This window comes from Pecten maximus, unplaced genomic scaffold (genome assembly GCF_902652985.1).
Source record: "Pecten maximus unplaced genomic scaffold, xPecMax1.1, whole genome shotgun sequence".
Classification (NCBI taxonomy): domain Eukaryota; kingdom Metazoa; phylum Mollusca; class Bivalvia; order Pectinida; family Pectinidae; genus Pecten; species Pecten maximus.
Window position 1 is genome coordinate 1 of NW_022982948.1, and position 22,708 is coordinate 22,708.

The 22,708-nt window shown below is 32.7% G+C and overlaps 1 protein-coding gene across 2 annotated transcripts; it reads right to left on the reverse strand.

Moving 5' to 3' along the window:
• Positions 1-7,077: 7,077 nt before the first annotated feature.
• LOC117321177 (fas-associated death domain protein-like) lies at positions 7,078-22,309 on the reverse strand. 2 transcript variants are annotated; one of them, XM_033875641.1, is made up of 3 exons: positions 21,826-22,309; positions 9,489-9,632; positions 7,078-8,964 (listed from the first exon to the last, which is right to left on the reverse strand). In XM_033875641.1, the coding sequence occupies exons 1-3, from the start codon at positions 22,133-22,135 to the stop codon at positions 8,693-8,695; spliced, it is 726 nt and encodes a 241-aa protein (XP_033731532.1). In that variant the 5' UTR covers positions 22,136-22,309; the 3' UTR covers positions 7,078-8,692. The 2 variants fall into 2 exon arrangements, with proteins under 2 accessions (XP_033731532.1, XP_033731533.1); XM_033875642.1 differs by having other exon boundaries at positions 9,489-9,629; positions 21,826-22,264.
• Positions 22,310-22,708: the final 399 nt, after the last annotated feature.

Sequence of the window (22,708 nt, forward strand, 5' to 3'; positions counted from 1 at the left end):
ACATGTGTGCGGCCCATATCTCATACATCTTATTATTTCTTATTATATCTTATCATTTGTAACCAACTCCTGTGGTTAAATCAACAAATTGCAACAGTGCTTTTTTTTATGGAGGCGTTTACGCCTGCCATATTACAATCACCTACGAGTTGTGACGTCACAATCTCTCACTTTCATTTTCGTTATATTTCCTTTCACAGTTCATTTTGTAGTTTCTTTCGGTTCATATATGATGTAGTTGAACTATATATACATTTATGAAAACTATCAAGACTACAAATAAAGTGCTATTACATGAAAAAAGGTATATTCAGTATAAATTTCTCTTCGGCGGAAGCCCGGAATTTGAGACCTCTGGTGGTAATTTCTATAACTAGGGGTAATGATTCGCTTATACTATTAGTTCCAAGTATGAGGCACGTCATTGTAGTCCGTCATTCAAAGTAGATGTGCACAGAAATGTATTAACTATGCTTATAATGTTGTGAACATTTCAGGAACTATTTTGAATAAACAATAAGAATAATGTCTTGTAAATATCTACACCTGCATCGATTTTTGCAAATCTATATCGAAAATACTGTTTGAAGGGAGATAACTGCGAGATTCTGACGTTACCTTACAGAGGACACTTGTTTAACTACTAGGAATAAAGACGGCATAACAACCAAGCGCAAACAAATTCCCGATTTTCATAATACCCTTCAGGTTTTGGCTAACAACATTTCTTTTGTTTAAAACTTGGTAGTTTGTTCACGAGATTTTATGAGATTTGGTCCGATATTTAGCGATCACGTGTTCCGTCTGTTTTCGTGAGCGAGCACGCTGTCAAAATGGAGGCACGTGGACATGGGCTTCACACGAAGCATCAAAGTGTGATGTTTGTCGCTAGAAATTAATATCTATCAACATGAATTAAAGGCAAGTTGCTTACAAAGTTTAAATCTGTTTGTTGACCCACTGAAATAAGCGTTTGTTTATTTAGGACGAAACTGTTTACGATAAGTTGTTCAAGCCTGGCCAGACCACAAAATCACAATATCTACTGCGATTATAGTCCGAATTTTCTGACGATCTTCCTATATACTATATGCAGACTTTAATCAGCGATATCAACACCAGAACCCTTCGGATTACTGCGATAACTGATCGAAGTCCCTGTGTTTCAAATCTATGAATCGGTAGACCTAACGTGATCGGTGATGGCGTGATGGAATTCGATCGTTTATTTTTTAAAACTAAGAAAACTGGCACATATCTGTCGTGGTGGTCATTTGTGCTGTACCTTCCCCGACAGAGACAATATACATAATCTGGGCTTTTGTGATAAGGTTTACTGCAGTAGCTACTCGCACTCGTAATATATATGAAAATGCTAAATTATTATTGAACCAGCTTGTCTTATTTATATATTATCAGAGACTTGTGATATACAAGTCTCTGATATTATTCAGCTCACGATTCAACCTTTTCAAATGTTTTCATGTAATATAACTTTTTGTTGTTTTCATGAAAAATGATAAATACATGTATATCTATTGGCAATCGATATATCAAATCCATATAATATAAGACTTTCTCAAATATCAATATTCCTCATAACTTTCAAAATAAATCTATATTTGCTTTTGAAATTTAATTAAAAATGTTTGATTTTCATGTCACGAACAAATCCCTTAAAATGATCATCAATCTCCTTATTGGTCTCCAGAAAGCGTGAAAATAAATGAAACTTTTTTGTCAATAATTCTATTTATTATGAATTCATGTATAACCATTTAGGTTTTTTCCAATGTTGACCTTTAAAACTATATATATACAAGCAACAATCTGTGGGATGTCAAATATGGAAGGCTATATAGCTGTTTCAGGATAAATTGTAGATATGATAATAGTTTTTGTACCCCATGTCTCAATGCATTACCGTGTCGATATAAGAGTCATCTGATTTATGATAATGGTTAAACACGTAACATGGGATAGCATTGAGACACCATGGAAATCTCGAAGATTTAGCGATTATGTCCTGCTTGAAATTATTCACTCTCCTTCTATCAGTCATTATATTACTGTTATTAGTCTTAAGAATCTTATATACCATCTCATTATTGTACAACTTTTATTATGGGTTGCAGATGATATTGAAATTAACCCAGGACCTCTACACAGTCTTGATATATCGCATCTTAATATTAGATCTTTGAGAAATAAGCTTGAAATTATTGAGACCGAATTAATTGAAAATGATATTATTTGTATTACCGAAACACATCTTTCACCAGAAATAGCTGATTCTGATATTTCAATTGATTCATTTTGTCATGATTGCTTGGACCGAAGAACAGGCCCTGGAGGTGGAGTTTTAATTTATCATAAAAATACAATTTATACTAAAAGAAGACTAGATTTAGAATACGAAGGTATTGAACTTTTATGGTTAGAGGTTCACATTGAATCACATCAATTTTTACTAGGTTGTATTTACAGACCTGAAATGCCAGTTCGTTACTGGGAAACACTTGATTTTATTATAGAAAGAGCTGTAGATACTAATCTTGACATTATTATAACTGGTGATATAAATGTGGATATGTTGAACTTACAACCTCAAAGTCATCTTGGTAGGCTTATGATAAAATACAACCTTCTCAATTATGTCAATGAACCTACTCGTGTTACATCTACCACTTCAACCTTATTAGATGTTATTCTTTGTAACAATACTAACCTTGTTAAAAATGTAGCTGTATCTCCTCCAAAATGTAGCGATCACTGTCAAATACATTTTAGCATGTCATATTCTATTTTTAAGCAAAAAACATATAAAAAAAAATACTGTTATATCAGAATGCAAATTATGATCTAATGAATAGGAATATAGATGAAATTGATTGGATTTCTATTGCTGAATCTCATAATACTGATGAATTTAACGAATACTTATGTAACATTATCAATCAACAAATCTTAGAATGTATTCCTTTTAAGAATATTACAGTTAGACCAAACGATAAAAAATGGATGTCATCTGAAATCAAATTACTTATGAGACGAAGGGATAGAGCACATAGGAAAGCGAAATCGAGTAATTTACCGGCTCATTGGGAAAACTACAGGCAGCTTAGGAATGGAACTATATCAAAAATAAGGCAAGCTAAAAATATATATATTGAAAATTTACAGAAGTCACTCTCAGATAAAAATATTTCTTCTAGCAAATGGTGGAAAATAGCTAAGGATATCCTAAACATAAATAATAAAGCAAACTCTATTCCTCCACTAAAACATCAAGACTCTTTTATTCAACATCCCTTTGATAAAGCTGAATGTTTAAATGAATATTTTACCTCTATAGCTACTTCTTCTGATAATATTGACCCAACTCCTGAGATTATACATGAACCACCTTATTCAATAGAAAACATATTAATTACAGAGCAAGACATCAGAGATCAAATCTTTCTTTTAAATGGGAAAAAACCAGCAGGACCAGATGGCATAGTACCTAAAATAATAAAAAAAATTGGAATCTTCTCTCACTCTCCCACTGACTTTACTTTTTAATAAAACAATTCAAAGTGGAGTTATCCCCCTTTCTTGGAAAACTGCTAATATAAGTGCTATTTACAAAGGGAAAGGCCTCATAAATGATGTAACAAATTATAGACCAATATCTATCACTTCATGTTTTAGCAAGTTAATAGAAAAAATAATTTTTAAATATGTTTTCAATTACCTTTTAGATAATAATATTATTTCCAAACATCAGTCAGGCTTCATGTTGAATGATTCTACGGTCAATCAGCTTTTATCAATTTATCATAATATAGTTCGATGCCTTGATCAGTGTAAAGATCTACGATTTGTATTTTGTGATATAAGCAAGGCGTTTGATAGAGTTTGGCATATAGGTCTTTTACATAAATTACAATTATATGGTATTAAAGGGAGACTTTTTAACTGGTTTAAAAATTTCTTAGAAAGTAGAAAGCAAAGAGTCTTAACAGAAGGATATGTCTCAACATTTAGATCTATACAAGCAGGAGTACCACAGGGCTCAGTTCTCGGTCCAATGATGTTTTTACTATATATAAATGACATAGTTGATTGTGTAACCAATTTTATTAAATTATATGCTGATGATACATCTTTGTATGCAGTAAATAATGATAATCCTGTTGAATTGGCACAAAAATTAAATAGAGACTTGAATAATATTGAGAAATGGGCTAATAAATGGGATATAAAATTCAATCCAAATAAAACAGAATCTATAATTTTCTCTTACAAACATAATATCGATCATCCTAATATTTATTTTTATAATGAACCTGTGAAGACTGAAAGAATACATAAACATCTTGGCCTAACTTTCAGTGATGATGCCAAATGGAATGACCATATTCATAATATTTATCAAAAGGCTCACCAAAGACTTAATATTTTAAAATTAATGAAAAATAAACTTGATAGAAAAACATTAACAACAATTTATATTTCTTACATTAGGCCAATTCTTGAATATGCGGATGTTGTTTGGGACAATTGTTCATTATACTTAAAAAATTTACTCGAGTCTGTACAGCTTGAAGCTGCACGAATAATATCTGGACTGCGCAGAGGTACCTCACATCATTTGTTGTATACTGAATTAGAATGGGTTCCTCTTGAACAGAGACGAAAACACAAGTTAATTATGATGTACAAAATTTTTAACAATCAAACTCCGTATTATCTTAGAGAGATAATTGAACCATTTATCCATGACCCCTCTTTAGACAGATATACCTTACATAGTTCTAGAATATTTGATCCCCCACTATGTCGGACAGTTAACTTCTTTAATTCTTTTTTCCCATCAATGCTTAATGAATTCAATAATATTGCTTCAAATCTTGAAAATATCCAATCTCTTTCACAATTTAAGAAATTCATTTCTTCCAGTCAGCTGATTAAGTCTAAAACCACTGAAGTTTTCAAATACAGTGGTAATCGTCATATTAATATTATTCTTTGTCAACTGAGGAATAGTTGTAGTAATTTAAACTATGATCTATATAAAGATCACCTTGCTGAATCTGCTGTATGCTCGTGTGGTCATGGTCCTGAAACATCATCGCATTTCTTCTTTAATTGTGTTAACTTCGCTAATTGTCGTGTCATTTTACATAATACTATAAGTAATATAATGTATGAAAATGAAAATCATAACCACTTCTCTTTAAATATCCTTTTGAATGGATGTGAATTGTGTACTATTAATGAAAATACGAATATTCTATCTGCTGTCTCTAACTTTATCACAAGCTCAAAAAGATTCATTTAATCAACAACAATCACTTTTTTGATACAATTAAATTTTAAAATTTTAACAAAACACATGTACAGAAATTCTATTTCGAGATTTCCAATGGGTATATTCATTCATTGTTTAAATATTTCCATTTCTATAATAGACTGAATAATATAATACATATTGTTATGAATTATTCATTTCAAATTGTTATTTACATGTTACCTTTTTTCTTTGTTTGTTTTTTACTCTCATGAAGTGAAACTCCAATATAAATTTTTAAAAACAATGTCCCATTGAAACGAAAATACTAAATAAACCTTGATTCCTTTTAAAAAGCTAACTGTTTTGTGTAGTTGTGTCTCCTTCCTCATCAGTGGATGGCCTACTTAAAGTGAAATGGACAGTCCTTGGCCTGTATCTGTATTTGGAGGGGGCCACAATTTCACTACATATTTGCAAAATATAATCACCAACTAAAAAAATTGAATCATTTATTCAAGTTATTATGTTAATGAAAAATTTGAATTATATATTTATTTTCTTACACCATTTAAATCCCATTTAATTATGATAATCATATTGGAGTTATCTCCCTTCAATTGTTTACATTTTAATTTAGATGACTATTATTGTTTTGTTGTGTGTTGAGTATGTGTACTGTTAATGAATGTCTGTATTTTGTACCACTGTGTTGTTCTTAGGGAGAAGACTTATATAGGCAATGCCTGATGTCTAATCCCTTTGACAATTGTATTTTTGTCAATAAAATTATTTGAAATTGACATTCCAGGCCTACTCCCTACTGTCTATGGGGCCATACATTCCAGGCCTACTCCCTACTGTATGTTGGGCCATACATTCCAGGTCTACTCCCTACTGTCTATGGGGCCATACATTCCAGGCCTAGTCCCTGCTGTCTGTGGGGCGATACATTCTAGGCCTACTCCCTACTGTCTATGGGGCCATACATTCCAGGCCTACTCCCTATTGTCTATGGGGCCATACATTCCAGGCCTACTCCCTACTATCTGGGGCGATACATTCTAGGCCTACTCCCTACTATCTGTGGGGTGATACATTCCAGGTCTACTCCCTACTATTTGTGGGGCGATACATTCCAGGCCTAGTCCCTGCTGTCTGTGGGGCGATACATTCCAGGTCTACTCCCTACTGTCTATGGGGCCATACATTCCAGGCCTACTCCCTACTGTCTATGGGGCCATTCATTCCAGGTCTACTCCCTACTATCTGTTGGGCCATACATTCCAGGCCTACTCCCTACTATCTGTTGGGCCATACATTCCAGGCCTACTCCCTACTATCTGTTGGGCCATACATTCCAGGCCTACTCCCAACTGTCTGTGGGGCCATACATTCCAGGTCTACTCCCTACTGTCTATGGGGCCATACATTCCAGGTTTACTCCCTACTATCTGTGGGGCCATACATTCCAGACCTACTCCCTGTCTATGGAGCCATACATTCTAGGCCTACTCCCTACTGTCTGTGGGGCGATACATTCTAGGCCTACTTCCCTACTATCTCATACCCACCAACATGTTAAACAAAGATCTTACACTGCCTACGGCAATAATCCTTTCAGTTCGCAAATTGTGAATAAACAAATAATTCTCCTGGTAATTGCTCACAAATACCCACAAATAAACAAATTCCAGTTGGAAAAAAAACAACATATATATATAATTCATCCAATGAATGCCAACAATCCCAGGGTTTAGATGAGGGATTCCCTATTCAAAAGAACAATATGACATCACAGAAACAATACATGTTGACAATTCTTTATTATGACATCATAGCATGTGGACGCTGTCCTTACCCCATGTGAGATAATTATCCATCCCTAGCAAACAAGATTACCCTGTGAAGTATGCAAGATTAACGGAAGCTTACACCTCTTTTGGGGTGAGATAGGGGATCTCAACCCGAGGGGGGGAATTTTTAAATTCCCAAACATGAGGCTTGCCGAGTGTTTAGGAACTTAACAATCTTCCTGGAGGGTTGAGATCCCCCTATCTCATCTCAAAAAGGGGTGAATGATTATTTTTCTCTTATCCTGTTTTCCAATCGTAGTGTGAACAAAATCCAAACATATGTAAACAACAACACGTGGACGGCGGATGACTGTTGTGATTTAAGGCTGCAGCAGAGGCTTTACACCTTACGATGGTGTTTCGTACAAAATACAGTTCCAATAAGCTTGTCAAAAAGAACACCAAACACTCTGTTAACTCTTGATATTTAATACTTATTTCAATTTCTTTTGTGAATAATATGGATATTTAGCATTCAAATGTTCCAGGTCAGGTCATAGTGACGTCACCCTTTCGAGAAGAAGAGCATGTTCAAAGAGCATGTGTAGCTTGTCTTTTCCCTAGGGTGAGATAAGAAAATCTCACTCCTGTAAAACTGCGGGTATCCCTGTCCAGGGTAAGAGAATAACAGATCTTACACCCCTTTGAGGGAGAAATGGGGAACTCGCCCAGAAAGCTGTGAAGTATCAGAAAAAAGTAGTTAGACCACAAATATAAATGCATACAAAATCAGTCATTTATTTCTGCTTCTATATGAGGCATGCATGTCAGTAATATTTCTGCAGGGTGTTTCTAGTAATCATGATTCCATGCAGTAAAGATGGAGGATTGATAAATCAAAATACACTATAGAGCATTCAACTGAGGATATACACACCAAGTTTTATGTACTGTCCTTCAGTATTCTATATAGTGTTTATGAACATTGAAGTTCTCGATCATAAAGACATACCTTTCACAGTTCAGGAGGAAAAACAATCCATTGAAGTATAACACATCCATCATAAATTATATCTGTATATACATTGCTGACTGGCAGCTGGGAATGTTCAATTATAACCTCATTAGGATACAAAATCAGTCATAACTGGTACCATTATTAACACATACAGTAACTAACAATAGCATAAAAAAACAATACAATTACTTCCTCTTCATGACCTTATACAAGTCTCTATTGATAAGACATTTTCTAAATTACAAACTTATCAGAGTTATTCTCAAAAATGGTCTCTGCATCAATCCACATACCATGCAGATGATATGATGATCAGATATACAGCCTTAAGCTTTGTATGATCATTCTCACAGGAATGAAACCTTGACAATCGGATGTACCTATACAGAACTACTTTCTTCGAACAAAAATACTGTTAACAAAATTAACTTTAGATATCCCCACCAGAATTCCTTCTCTGACACATGCTTACACCACCTAGATATAGACATTGTATATCACATAATCTGCCAAACATCTCTTACTAGGCTGGACTTTCAGAAATGTTCTTAGGACAAGCATTGGTATATTGATTGTTAATAACCTCTGTCTTCTTCCGAAAAGTTAAGAAAAGTCATTATCCTCCAGGTTAGCAGCGAGATCAAATCTCTCCACAGAAACATCTGTCAAAGCCTTTATCAGCATATTCTTGTTGACGGCACCTTTATTCTGCTGCACCCAAATCACAAAACAACCATGAATCTGTTCACGCATGTTACGTGGATGCTGTTGCTCCATCTCAGCCATGTCATAGTCAGATATTCCTAAGGTACGCATGAAGAAACGCCATTCCCTTCCAAGTTTCCTCGTCAGGTAATTGATTTCTTTTTCAACATCTAAATAAAAAAAATGTTTATGTATATGGTGTATATCTTATATTTTTTATCTAGTTATTTTGTGTATTAATTCGAAAAAGCAATATTCCTCTTACAGTGTTTTTGCTGGGTATTTTAAAAATTGACTTAATTGTAAAATTTAACGTGTACATCAAGTTTGAAATTTACATGCTCACTGTTATATGATTGTCATGATTTCTAGAATCATAATTATATATATGTTTTCATAAGTTTTAATATAAGGATATTGCATCCCATATATGTTCTAAGGTCATGCTTTGGTAATCTGAACCTGTCAGTTAAAATTATGACATACAATGTATCAGACTTAACAAATGCTCCTGTCCCTTAAAGCACACCTCCAACCTTTTTCAGAGCAAGATGGGTGAGGTGAATTAAAGTCCAGTCCTTAAATTGTGTTTTTGTTAATACTGGTTGAATATATATTCCAGTAAAGATATAGTAACTAGTATTCTCATTAGTGTACTACATATTATTGGCCCTATAACACAGCCAAGACTTACGTTTGTAGTCGTAAGTCGGTAAGGAGTAGGTAGCACTACTTGGTGACATTTGATGACTGTGGAAACCCTGGGCAGGCTGCAGGTATACAATCTGTTGTTGGGGATTTACTGGATTCAACTGTACGTTTTGTGTTATGTTGGCTTCTGAAATGAGAAGATTGCAATGGATATACAGAAATTCACTACACCAATTCATATGTTTATACAATGAATATAAAGTCAGTCAGCTCAATAAATATACAGAGGATATTTAATGGTTTCCCGTTGAATATAGCATACTTCACGAGTATTACAGAATATCAATATTTCAAAATTATCAAAATATTCTGTCATATGTCTGAAATATATGTTCTTTTCAACTAGAAACCATTCAATTTTCTTTTTATTGCATTTTTATGCTAAAAAACATTAAAAACATAGAAGAATTAATAGTGTCAAAAAGTGAGGGAATCAGCAACATCATTCATTTTGAAAGGACTGATCAACGCAATAAAGTGTTTTCTTCTTTTACTGGAGAATCTGCATGAAATGCTAACGTCAAGTGATTATTTTGTCATAAATTAGTCCGAATATTTCAGAAATACAGAAAAATAACCCATTTATCTATCTTCGCTTTAATTGGAAACAAACAGGTTCGCTCTATTTGGTCACAAACAAAAAAAATTATATTTTCATTGCAAAATCTTCTATCTTCACTGCTCATCGCTTTTAAATTTTATCATTTTGATAAATTTCTATAGTTCACTGGCAAAAATGCAATAAAACAGCATTTCCAACTACAAACTCATTTCCTTCCATATATATATATATTATTACTTTCGACCACCTTTCTGTTTGCTTTTAATGCCTAAATTATACCTTTCTACACAATTACATTTATATGATTTAAATATTTATTCAATTTCGTTAAAACAAACTAATTTTAGTCAGTAATATGGGATTTGCCACCTGATATTGTCACTGCTACCCGTTGTTGGGCCGAGATTTGCGGGAAGAAATGTACATACCGCGAAGAAAAACAAAAACATTCGCTACATAGCACGCGCTGCCATCACATCGAATCATGATCAACTCGCGATGTTATTTTGTTAAACCTTTTAGTTATATTATTTATATATTTATTTATTTATTCATTTACTTTTACGATCTGTACACCACCTAAGATGTTCTCTAATTAATCATAATAGGCCCTCGGCGAATTAATTATCTGCAGAGGGGGATCGTTTTTACAACATAACGATATTCATTGTTGTTTATACCCACTATATTTGTGTAACTGTTCCATGTTCTATGTCTATATTTGATCGTATTTAATTTACCTGTGTCTTAATAAAGGGACAGATTGCCTCGAAAATTTGACAATTTACTTGTCTGTACTAGACTGCCGTTATTACTACTTGACAATTATTATTACTAGTATGTATATAATACCCATTATCAACATCAAATAGCAGTTAAACTTGATGTAAACTGAATTTTTTAACATAGCTTTTGATAATGTTAACTAATATAAACTTGATATAATTACCTCATTATAAATCAATTGTACTTGCTGACATTTTCTCAATTACACATGCATGTTTGTCATGATTACTGATGTGATTTAAACTTGAAAATATGATTACTGATGTCAGTTAAAACCTCTCTATGTTTTTGTAACATATAAATTATGACAAAAATACAAAGATATGTTGAATGATAGAGTATATAACCTATTGTAGGAGAATCAATACCATATATAGTTCTATAATTTACTCGGTTAATACTAGTTAAAAATTTTGATGAATCAATCATTTTCTGGTGTAGGGGCACTATATCAGACAACTATTTGTCAGGATGTCAAAGTTCAGAAGAAACCTTGAATATTGAAATCCAGCTGGAATGTCAAGAAAACACAAACACAGACTTCAAGGTTATTGTATTTGTACCACTGGAGACTCTAACATCCAGGCCTTTTCCAGTATTCTATGCTCTGACTCAATCTTTTTATTTGTGTTATTCCCTAATATTTCATCTCTCATTCACTCTCGCCCTTTTATACTTTCCTATATTTATACTATGGAAACAGACAAGCATTTTTATCTGCACTTGTCTGGACGATATATATATGTACACTGGGGTCAGTTGATGCTTGTATCTATACCAGCCACAAAAAATAAGCATATAGGCCTACAGTACAATATACCACCATCACATCATATACACAACGCCATAGTGGGCGGCATGAATTACAAAAAAAAAAAAAAAAAAAAGAGGCCAATGGGGCCTGTATCGCTCACCTGGTTGGATTTGACCAAATGTCAAAATAATGTTCATGTTCAATTCGTGTCATTTGTCAATCTCAAACAATGCTACATATGGTTATAGTGTGGGGATCCCAACTGCTTTAAAGAAATAATGAAGTCCAGACTCTCTAAGGGTCTGAAAGACCTCAAGGATTGTTTTTACAACATGCATTCATAACTTAATGACTGGAACCGATTTAAAGGAATTACCTTTATTTCCCCTATGGGGCCCCACCCCTTTGGCCCATTGGGGGTCAAAATCATCATTAAGGCCACACCAAATTAATCAGTTGTTCGTCGGGAATCCCGCTCCAAAAATATCAAAGTCGAGAAAAAAATTAAAAAAAAAAATTCCCGCACCTCCGGAAAAATCGTCAAATCCAGATTTTTTTCCCGTCTTCCGACTTCTTTTTCCGGTTATTACAACACATTTCGACGCTTGAAACACCGACCCAAACAAGCATTTCGTTGATACCTGATGCAGAGATGAAAAAATGGCGGAAAGGCTCCGGCCTAGCACGAGGATAGTCTGCTGTAAATTCTTGGAATAGTATGGGTATTTTTATAGTAAGTGTACAGAGGGGGTCGGGTGCACTAATGTTAAATACAGCGATCGAAGCGGAGAACAATGAAACGTTTTATGACCTTTTTATTCGCAGTATTACTTCTGTGTATTAAAATTAATTAAATACATTCTTTGGGTGGTACCCCTAAAAAAAACTGGAGTCCTGGGGTAGGGTAGATGTTTTACTGGAAAAGCCCTTAGTTTTACTGTTAAATACAAGTCAATTATATTTGATAGATGCTGAATTCCCAAAAACATTAAAAGATAGCTAACTTTGGGATAGCCATATACATTTTAATGATCATGTTTCTAATATGCCAATTTTCTGTTGTTTTATATGGTATTATTATTATTTTTGTTCCAGATAATTATATATGATATAGTGATTTTGTTTTTTTCTGTGCCAATTTTCTTTTGTTTTATACATTATTTTCTATTATACCGGTATTTGTTCCATACAAATGAGAGAACTGTGTTAAGTTTGATTTGATCAAGTAGATCAGGTATTAAATTGTTGTTGGATTTTACATACAATTGTTTAGTTATTTGTGTATGAAATCACTTCATGATATACATGTACTTGAATTAATCACAAATAGACACAAACATCTGTTCAATATGGTATTCAGTTTATTTCCAACATTTGGTGAAAAAAAAAATAATGGAAAAAAATAACGCTCGCATATCATTTGAACTCTTCGCCTCTTGAAATCTCTAAATGGAAATTTTTTGCTAGAAAAATTTTTTTCGCTCGCTCGCCCCATTTTTTTACCAGTTTCCCAAAGAACAACTGATTAATTTGGTGTGGCCTAATGCAAAATCTGTTTCGCTTTCCCCAAGGATGTTTCTGACCAAAGTTGGTTCAAATCCATTCATAACTGAATGACTAGTAGTGATTTAAAGGAATTACCTCTATTTCCCCTATTGAGCCCCACCCATTTGGCCCCTCGGGGGTCAGAGCCACCATTTATGCAATATTTGTTCCCCTTTCCCCAAGGATGTTTCTGGTCAAATTGGGTTCAAATCCATTCATAACTTTATGACTAGTAGCGATTTAAAGAATTACCTCTATTTCCCCTATTGGGCCCTGCCCCTTTGGCCCCTTTGGGGTTAGAGTCACCATTTATGCAAAATCTGTTCCCCTATAGCTACTGCCAAGGATGTTTCTGACCAAATTTGGTAAAAATCCAATAAGAGCTTTTTGACTAGTAGCGATTTGAAGCAAATGTTGATGGCCGGACGACAGATGCCGAGCCATGACATAAGCTCATGACACCGGACCTTTGGTCCAGGTGAGCTAAAAAATAAATAAACACACACACAAAAAAAAGAGAATTAATGAAAGTTTGATTTTTTATTATAAACTTTCAAATTAAAAGGACATCACGGTAAAAACATTGTTATTTTTATTGAATGTACGTGTTTTGTTCCTTTCCAGTTATGTTTCTGTGCTGTATATCCCAATGTTCACAGTCGATCTCTAAGTCCAGATTGACCACTTGATTTAGTTGGGAATGCCCCCTCTAAATTTAGCGGAGAAATTATTCTAAAATCATCACGTGACTGTTTTGAAATCGAGGTATGTTCATTTGTAAACACAAACACACGATAGCTTATAAGTCGAAATATTCCATCTGGGATAGTTGGATAACGATATTATACAGTAGTTTAAATGTTAAATAACATGTTCTGTATATATTCCAGGGCAAATATTTATGTGTTTATAAGTGTAAACACTGTACATATAGTATATTGACAGTAGCGATGTACTGGTACAGACTGTATCAATATTTCCGATTTTGTATAAATATTACCGAGTTTGTTATGGCCTACTATATTCAGCAATCAAGCAGAATACGAGCAGCGTCCGTATTACTGCAGTCATTGTTTTCATGTTTGAACTGTTCCAATCTATTGTACTGCGGCGCAGTGTAATTCTAGGATTGTCTTTGGCCCACTTGGCCATAATTCTCTTTATTGTGGAAGCTGTTATTGTTTTCAACCGCAGTCGATTCACGTTGGAAGCCATTTTTGTTTTCATGTGTTTTAGTTTGTGTTGCGCATGCGTTTTATCGTGTATGTCACAAAATTTACATACCCAAATTGTTGATCAACGAATTGTGATAACCTTTTTATAATTAATAATTGATGTTTTTTATGTACATACGGTAAAACTCTGGTTAGTTCAAACGCGCAGCTAGTTCGAACACACATTTTTTTCAAGAAAAACAATATTTTTTTAGCTACTAATAGTTCGAACTCTGGTTGTTTATAACTGACACTATTTCGGATAGTTCGAACTTGTCAAATTAAGAACGTAAGGTACAATTTTTTTCAGCAAAATTCATTGAAAACTCGCGACGACCCGGCCCCGACGACCGGTCCAGAAAAAAATGCCAAGACTTAAATTTGATCAACAGGCACGTTTGGGTTATTAGATTGTATGCATGATCATTGGAATGCGTGTATAATTTAATATATGCCACATATTTTAGCGTTAATTCAGTTTTTTACATTGCAAAATACACCACGCACGAGACAGCTGATTGCAAATTTAGGCCCCGACGATGTATAAATAACATATGATATTTGTATTCGCGGTGGTTATAGCAAACTAATCCGCTATCAGCCTCCATCAAACCAGTAACTCCCAAATAACTTTTGACACATGTTTACTTGGTTGACTGACTACCATGTGCTGCAGCCTCGTTTTGACTATAGTAAACATTCTGACATATCCTCTAAATAAGAATGTTTTGTTCTGTTCAAATATGTTCATTTTAGTTTGAATATCCATATTATGTTAATATATATCATCATATCATATTATTAATTTCTTATCATGTTTATGACTGAATATTGTAATATAATATAAATAATAATTCGTTGTTGTTAAACCCATTATATGTTAGCTTTATTTGACAGTCATCTTTTTTTTTTTTTTTTTTGTTATTAACAGATTATAATTTTGTATAAACTTAGTTCCAATTAATTTATTGAATTAATTTTCTTCTTATATTGATTATTGAATCAACTGTTGTTTAAATACTATCTGTTGTATAATTTTTATGCGCAGACTTCTTAATAATACTGTAACTGAGTGTCTCTTAATATTATGCTGACAAAGCACTATACATCTAAGTATAACTCCAACTAGAATGATCTCCCTTTATTTCCGGTATTCTGTAAACAAGAATTGTCGGTATGTTATGATTGAATATCTCTTTGTATGTTAGCTTTATTTGACAGTCATCTTCTTTTTTGTTATTAACAGATTATAACTTTGTATGCACTTAGTTCCAATTAATTTATTGAATTAATTTTCTTCTTATATTGATTATTGAAACAACTGTTGTTTAAATACTATCTGTTGTATAATTTTTATGCGCAGACTTCTTAATAATATTGTAACTGAGTGACTCTTAAAATTAAGCTGACAAAGCACTATGCATCTAAGTATAACTCCAACTAGAATGATCTCCCTTTATTTCCGGTATTCTGTAAACAAGGATTGTCGGTATGTTATGACTGAAGATCTCTTTATTACTTTGCTCTGTTTGTAGGTATATTTGTATTAATTTAGACATTATAGGTTAGCATAAGTTTATGATATAACCTATAGATACTAATGTTCTAAATGTATTGTATATTATCTCTGTTTAATTTCGTGAATGAATGTTGTGTGAATGAGTTTATCTTGTTTGATTCCATCAAAAACCAATGTTTTTTAAAGAATATATCGTACCGTTCTCTTGTACAATTAATTATTATTATTATGTCAGGACCTGTGCATCCTAATCCTGGACCTTTACTATCTGACTCCAAATATACCATTAATGATATTTCTATTCTTAATTTGAATGTACGGTCAATACGGAACAAATTAGATTTGATTGAAACTGAATTTTCTGAAATTGATATTCTATGTTTAACAGAATCGCATCTCAATGATGAAATTGAAAATAAAGATCTACAAATTAAATCCCACCCAAACATATTTAGATGTGACAGAATAGGTAGACCAGGTGGTGGGGTTATTATCTACACAAAAAATAATATTTTAACCAAGAGAATACCAAACTTAGAATCTAATGAGATTGAAAATATAGTTATAGAAATCAAAACAAACAATAAATCTATACTACTCTGCTGTATTTACAGACCTCCTGACACTTTAGTGGAATATTGGCAGAAATTTGATAATCTATTAGACAACCTTACCAATACAAACACCAATTTAATAATAACCGGCGACATTAACCAAGACATGCTTAACATACTACCAAACTCCTATATCTCTAGAATTCTTACTAAATATCAACTTGATAATGTAAATCAATCACCAACCAGAATTACTAGTACATCCTCAACATGTATTGATATCTTTTATGTTAATAACTTGAATATGATACAGAATACTGAAGTTCTACCACCTTTATGCAGTGATCATTGTCCAATAGTTCTTAATCTATGTTTCAAAGTATTTAAAGAACGGTCCTTTGAAAGAATTATCTATAAATATAATGAAGCAAATTGGGACTTAATGAATGCTAATCTCTCTTCCTTAGATTGGGAAACAATAATTGGAAATGACAATGATGTAGATGTAATTAATGATAAAATATTAAACAATATTAGAACATTAGCTGAAACTTACATTCCTTCAAAAAAGATAAGATTACGCCCAAATGACAAACCTTGGATGAATAGTATAATTAGAAATAGATTAAGAAAGAAAACTAGAGTTCATAAAATAGCTAGAAACACTAACAAGGAAAGCGATTGGCTTAGGTTCAGAAATTCTCGTAATGAAGTTATTGAGTTAATCCGGGAAGCAAAATCTAATTATTTGACAAAGATGCAAAATTCTCTATTAGATAAAAATACTCCTCCTAGAAAATGGTGGCAAATAGCCAAATCAATAAGTGATCTTAATAATAAATCTACCTCAAATCCCCTCACAGTTAATGGTAATACATTATTACATCCTCTTGATAAGGCTGAGGCTCTCAATAATTTTTTTACTTCCATATCTAATGCAGTTGATGAAGATCCTGATGATATTGTTGATGAATTACCTCCCCTTAGTCACTTGGATTTTAATAATATAGAAATCACTGAACAAGATATCATAGACCAAATTAAAATAATCAAGGAGAATAAACCACCAGGACCTGATAATTTGTCACCTAAAATTGTAAAGAATCTTTTACCCTCACTTGTCAAACCTTTAAAAATTCTTTTTCAAAAAACTATAGACCTTGGTAAGATTCCACTTGCATGGAAATCTTCAAATGTAAATGCCTTATATAAAGGTAAAGGAAACACTGATGATCCTAGTAACTATAGACCCATTGCAATTACACCTTGTTTTATTAAAATACTTGAAAAAATTATTTTCAAATATGTGTACAATCATGTAAACAAACATCATATAATTAGTGTTCACCAATCTGGCTTCCAGAAAAATGATTCTACTATTAATCAGTTACTCACAGTATATAATACAATTTCAAAAACTTTAGATGAAGGGAAAGATATAAGACTTGTTTTCTGTGACATTAGCAAAGCCTTTGACAGAGTCTGGCATAAAGGATTATTATATAAATTAAAAAAATATGGCATAAAAGGTAATCTCTATAACTGGTTTGAAAATTATCTCTCAAATAGAAGACAACGAGTTGTATATGATGGTTATTCATCTAGTTTTAAAAATGTAAATTCTGGAGTCCCTCAAGGATCAATTCTTGGACCTTTTCTGTTTTTACTCTTTATTAATGATCTAACTAATGAAGTATGTACCAATATAAAGCTATTTGCTGATGACACTTCTTTATATGTTATTGTAGATGATGACTTGGTAACTCCATGTATGGAATTAAATGAGGATTTAGAATCTATCAACAACTGGGCTAGCCAATGGAAAATAATCTTCAACCCAAATAAAACTATAGCATTAACCGTAACAAAAAAAACCCAGAAATCATCCAACACTTATTTTTGATAATCAGCCTCTGAATGAGAAAGATATACACAAACATCTAGGAGTCACATTCAATTCTAAAGGCACATGGAGCAATCATATTCAAGATATTTATGAAAAAGGTTATAAAAGATTAAACATTTTAAGAATGCTCAAACATAAAATTGATAGGAACTCATTAATTACACTATATTGTTCATATGTTAGATCAATTTTAGAATATTCAGATACTGTTTGGGATAATTGTACTACTGCAGAGTCGAAATTACTTGAATCAATTCAAATTGAAGCAATGAAAATAATAACTGGGTTAAGAAGTGGAACATCTCATCATAAACTTTACATTGAAACTAATTTAGAACCACTTATTGAAAGACGTCGCAAACATAAACTTATCCTAATGTATAAAATATTGAACAAAATGACTCCTGAATATTTATTTGATATTGTTAGACCCTATATTAATAATAATGCTCCACATCATAATCTCAGAAATCATAGATTCTTTAATATTCCTCGATGCAGAACAAACTTGTATGATAACAGCTACTTCATTGATGTCATGAAAATTTGGAACTCCCTTGAAACAGACTTAACTAGTGCTCCTTCACTGAATATTTTTAAATCTAAATTGAATAGAAATAGACCTTTAAACACTGATACTACTCATTTATTTAAACTATGCTCACCTAGAAAATTAAATATCACTCTTTGCCAATTAAGAAACTCTGCTAGCAACTTAAATTATCACAGATTAATAGATCATCTAATTCCAAATTCATCCTGTTCCTGTGGTTATTACTCTGAGGATCTAGACCATTACTTCTTCTATTGTCCAAATTACAACCATATAAGGCACTTTATATATGACATATTTATACAAGTTGGTTTTATAGATATTAACTTACTAACATGTGGTAACTATGAACTTTCACTTGATCTTAACAAATTTGTTTTAAGTAATGTAGAAAGATTTATAAATAATTCGAGAAGGTTTTATTCTCATTGAATCAATTAATTATATAATATTTCATTAATATGTATGTATATCATTATAATTGTTTAATAAAATACTCATCTTTCTCAATGTCAGGTAGGTTAAGCGCTTTTGCTTTACAAAATTTTGTATAATTATCTATTTTTTATATATATATATTAATGTTTACGTATATAAATAAAAATATTTCCTGAACTTTTGATACTTTTCAACTAGAAATTATTCCGTTAAACTAGGAAAAACTACTTAAACTATTACAATGATGTGTGTATGAGTGTATGAGTGTATGTTCAAATGTTATAAATAACCCTAATTATATAGCTCTATTGTTCAAGTTGTCTAGAAAAATTATATCAATATTATATTATCAAAATGTCATTTACATATTTATGTGGGAGAAGACTGATATAGGCTAAGCCTGCTGTCAAATCCCTTTGTACTATAAGATCCTGTATAATAAAATTTGTTGAAATTGAAATAGCAAACTAAGAAATCATACATGTATTTTCAAATATAGTGTTAACTTAGCATTATGATTATTTAAATGTGACTGGACATCGCTTAATTATTGCCAATGAAGGTATTACCTGAAAACCTGCAACCTTACTATACGCTATAGGTAATTAAGCAGGCCATGCGAGGTGTCGCTTGCGGTAAAGTTGAAAGGATCGGCTGCCCGGTCATGCTGAGTGACGTTCATATCCAGTCAAAACAATCCACAGCTGTCCCAATTAGTGATGGATAATTTTGCAGGTATCAAATATATGTTTGGTAGATAATACGACTGGGCATATTTAAAAGCCGACATGTTGATGTTCTGACCTAATTTTATCAACATATATCGCCTATTTTTACAGTAGTGCCTTCGTAAACGCAACAAGTTATGTAGACTATGCTTTCGATGTATTTATCATTTATTACAAAAATAAAGCGATAGTTTCTGATTCAGATAAAAAACATAGCCATGCAGAGATTAGGACCCTATACTGTACAAATGTTTAACTTTTGTGTCACAAATGAAACATGTAGCACTGTACTGTTTTGGGGCCTATAGGCTACGCATTGCCCGAGCAGCTTCGAGCAATAACCATCATAGTTATCGCGAAATGAAGAACGTTTAACGATCAATTGACTTTGAATTAAATAAAATACTATCATTTTACTTATTTATAAATGTGCCATTGTTCAGGCCGCCGTTGTTACGTATCAGATTTACAATGGATGTGTGTGTGTGTCTGTGTCTAATGATTTAACTCTGCCGAGATTTTTGTCGATATCGACTCGAATAGTTCGAACTTGCGCTTATTTTCTGAAGCATAATTTCGAATAATTTGAACAGGTTTGTCAATATTTATTTCATTTTGTTTGAACTAACCGGAGGTTTACCGTATATCATCAAATTCGAATGGTTATTGTTCATAAAGTTATATTTTTTAAAGATATACCCAATAATATGAAAAAAAAATACAAAATAAAAATTGGTTTACCGTGATGTCCCTCTTAGTACTGTAACAAAATTAAAGCACACAATACATTTAGCGATGCACGGAGCCGACACCTCAAAATACATATTTATTTTCTTGAACCTAGTAAACCAGTAAAATCATCTTTGAAATCTATCATTTTTTATACTATTCTGGGTGAAAACGTAATGGAGTACCAGAGACATATATCTATATATGTCTCTGGGAGTACATACATATATATTACATATACACTATATGGTAACGGGAATTTTCGTACCGATCCATTTTCGTACCACTGTCATTTTCGTACCTGGGAATTTTCGTCCGGGTAGTTTCGTACTAAAAATATAATGTCAATATTTTCATTCATTTTATCATTATTACTCATAATAATTCTCAGATCCATTCTTATTCACATTTCTCATTTAGGATTTTGTTGGATTTCTATGTGTTGAAATCGTGACTGTCGCGTTCACGCTTCACTGCTCGCAGACGCGTGTCTAGGCCAATCAAATTAATTAGCTAATCAATTATCACTTAGTTATCTGACACCTGGTAAATGGTTAAACAGTTAAAGGACATGTATTACTATGAAATATCTATGTTATTTTGAAATTTTTGATGTCTGATAGTATTTGTTGAATGTTGATGCACATTAACGATTATTAACACTTACCTTATTTAGTACGACCGCATAAACAGAAAGCCATACAGGGAAAAATAGCACGAAACGTTGGCTTTATTTTAAACAATTGAAGATACCAAGACAAACAATCGCCACATATTTTATATAATATTTTAATCGATATTCCTTATATCATTATTTATTGGTACGAAAATTCCCTGGAACGAAAACGATTTAGTACGAAAATACCCGGTACGAAAACGATTTAGTACGAAAATTCCCGGATATACAATACATTAATCAACTTAATTTTGGCCATCATCAATGAGGTTCAATAGATGAGGATATAAGAGAAGATGGTGTGGAAAGATTTGGTAAATATACCCCGTTCCATTATTGGAGCTGTGTTTCATTACCTGTTTCATTGTGTATCCCATTTTGTGGTTTAGTGTAACTTTCTAAAACATGTAACACATCCTTTCTTCCGGAACAGCAGTCAGTGAGTAGTTTCTGTAAGAACGCAATATTAATACTATCAAGCATATCCCGACTTTCAAGATTGTCACACAATTCGAAAAAACTTTCTATCTTAGATAAGTCTCTTTTTCCAATAACATCTTTACACATATATTTCATGGCCTCCAGATCGTCTTTTTTCAATAAGTTGGACAACCGCACCAACATTCCTCTGAAGTCCTGGTTCTCTCCACTACTTTCAGCAGACATTATGATTTTCCTAACGGTAATATTATCACAAAATGTTCAATGTAGCCTCCTCTAGATACACATTCCTATTTCAACCTCTGTAGATCAAGAATCCCCAACAGGAAACGTAAATATATTGAGTAGGGTCTGTCAGCCTACATCCCCGCCTGTACAGTTCTCTGTCTGTACCGGAAGGACCTAACTGTACCGGGGTGCATTCGATACAACATGTACTGTGACGTTCTATACAGGCTTTTGTTACACATTAAGTGTTATTTAAAGACGAATGGCAATACCACAACTGTTCCTCTCAACATTACATCATCATTATTATTATTATCATAAATACAGGTACTGATGTTGACCGGTACGGTCAGGGATGTAAATTAAAGTTGTAGTATATAATAAATACAGGTACTAATATTGACCGGTACGGCCGGGGATGTAAATTAAAGCTGTTATATATCTTTAATACAGATACTAATGGTTACCGGTACGGTCAGGGATGTAAATTAAAGCTTTATTATATCATAAATAACGGTACTAATGGTGACCGGTACGGTCAGGGATGTAAATTAAAGCTTTATTATATCA

Coding starts and splice junctions, on each gene's coding strand:
- LOC117321177 (XM_033875641.1), bottom strand. CDS start 22,135: ATGTCTGCTGAAAGTAGTGGAGAGAACCAGGACTTCAGAGGAATGTTG. Junction 9,633..21,825: donor TGGGATACACAATGAAACAG/GTAATGAAACAC, acceptor TTCTCATTTCAG/AAGCCAACATAACACAAAAC. Junction 8,965..9,488: donor ACCGACTTACGACTACAAAC/GTAAGTCTTGGC, acceptor TTTTTTATTTAG/ATGTTGAAAAAGAAATCAAT.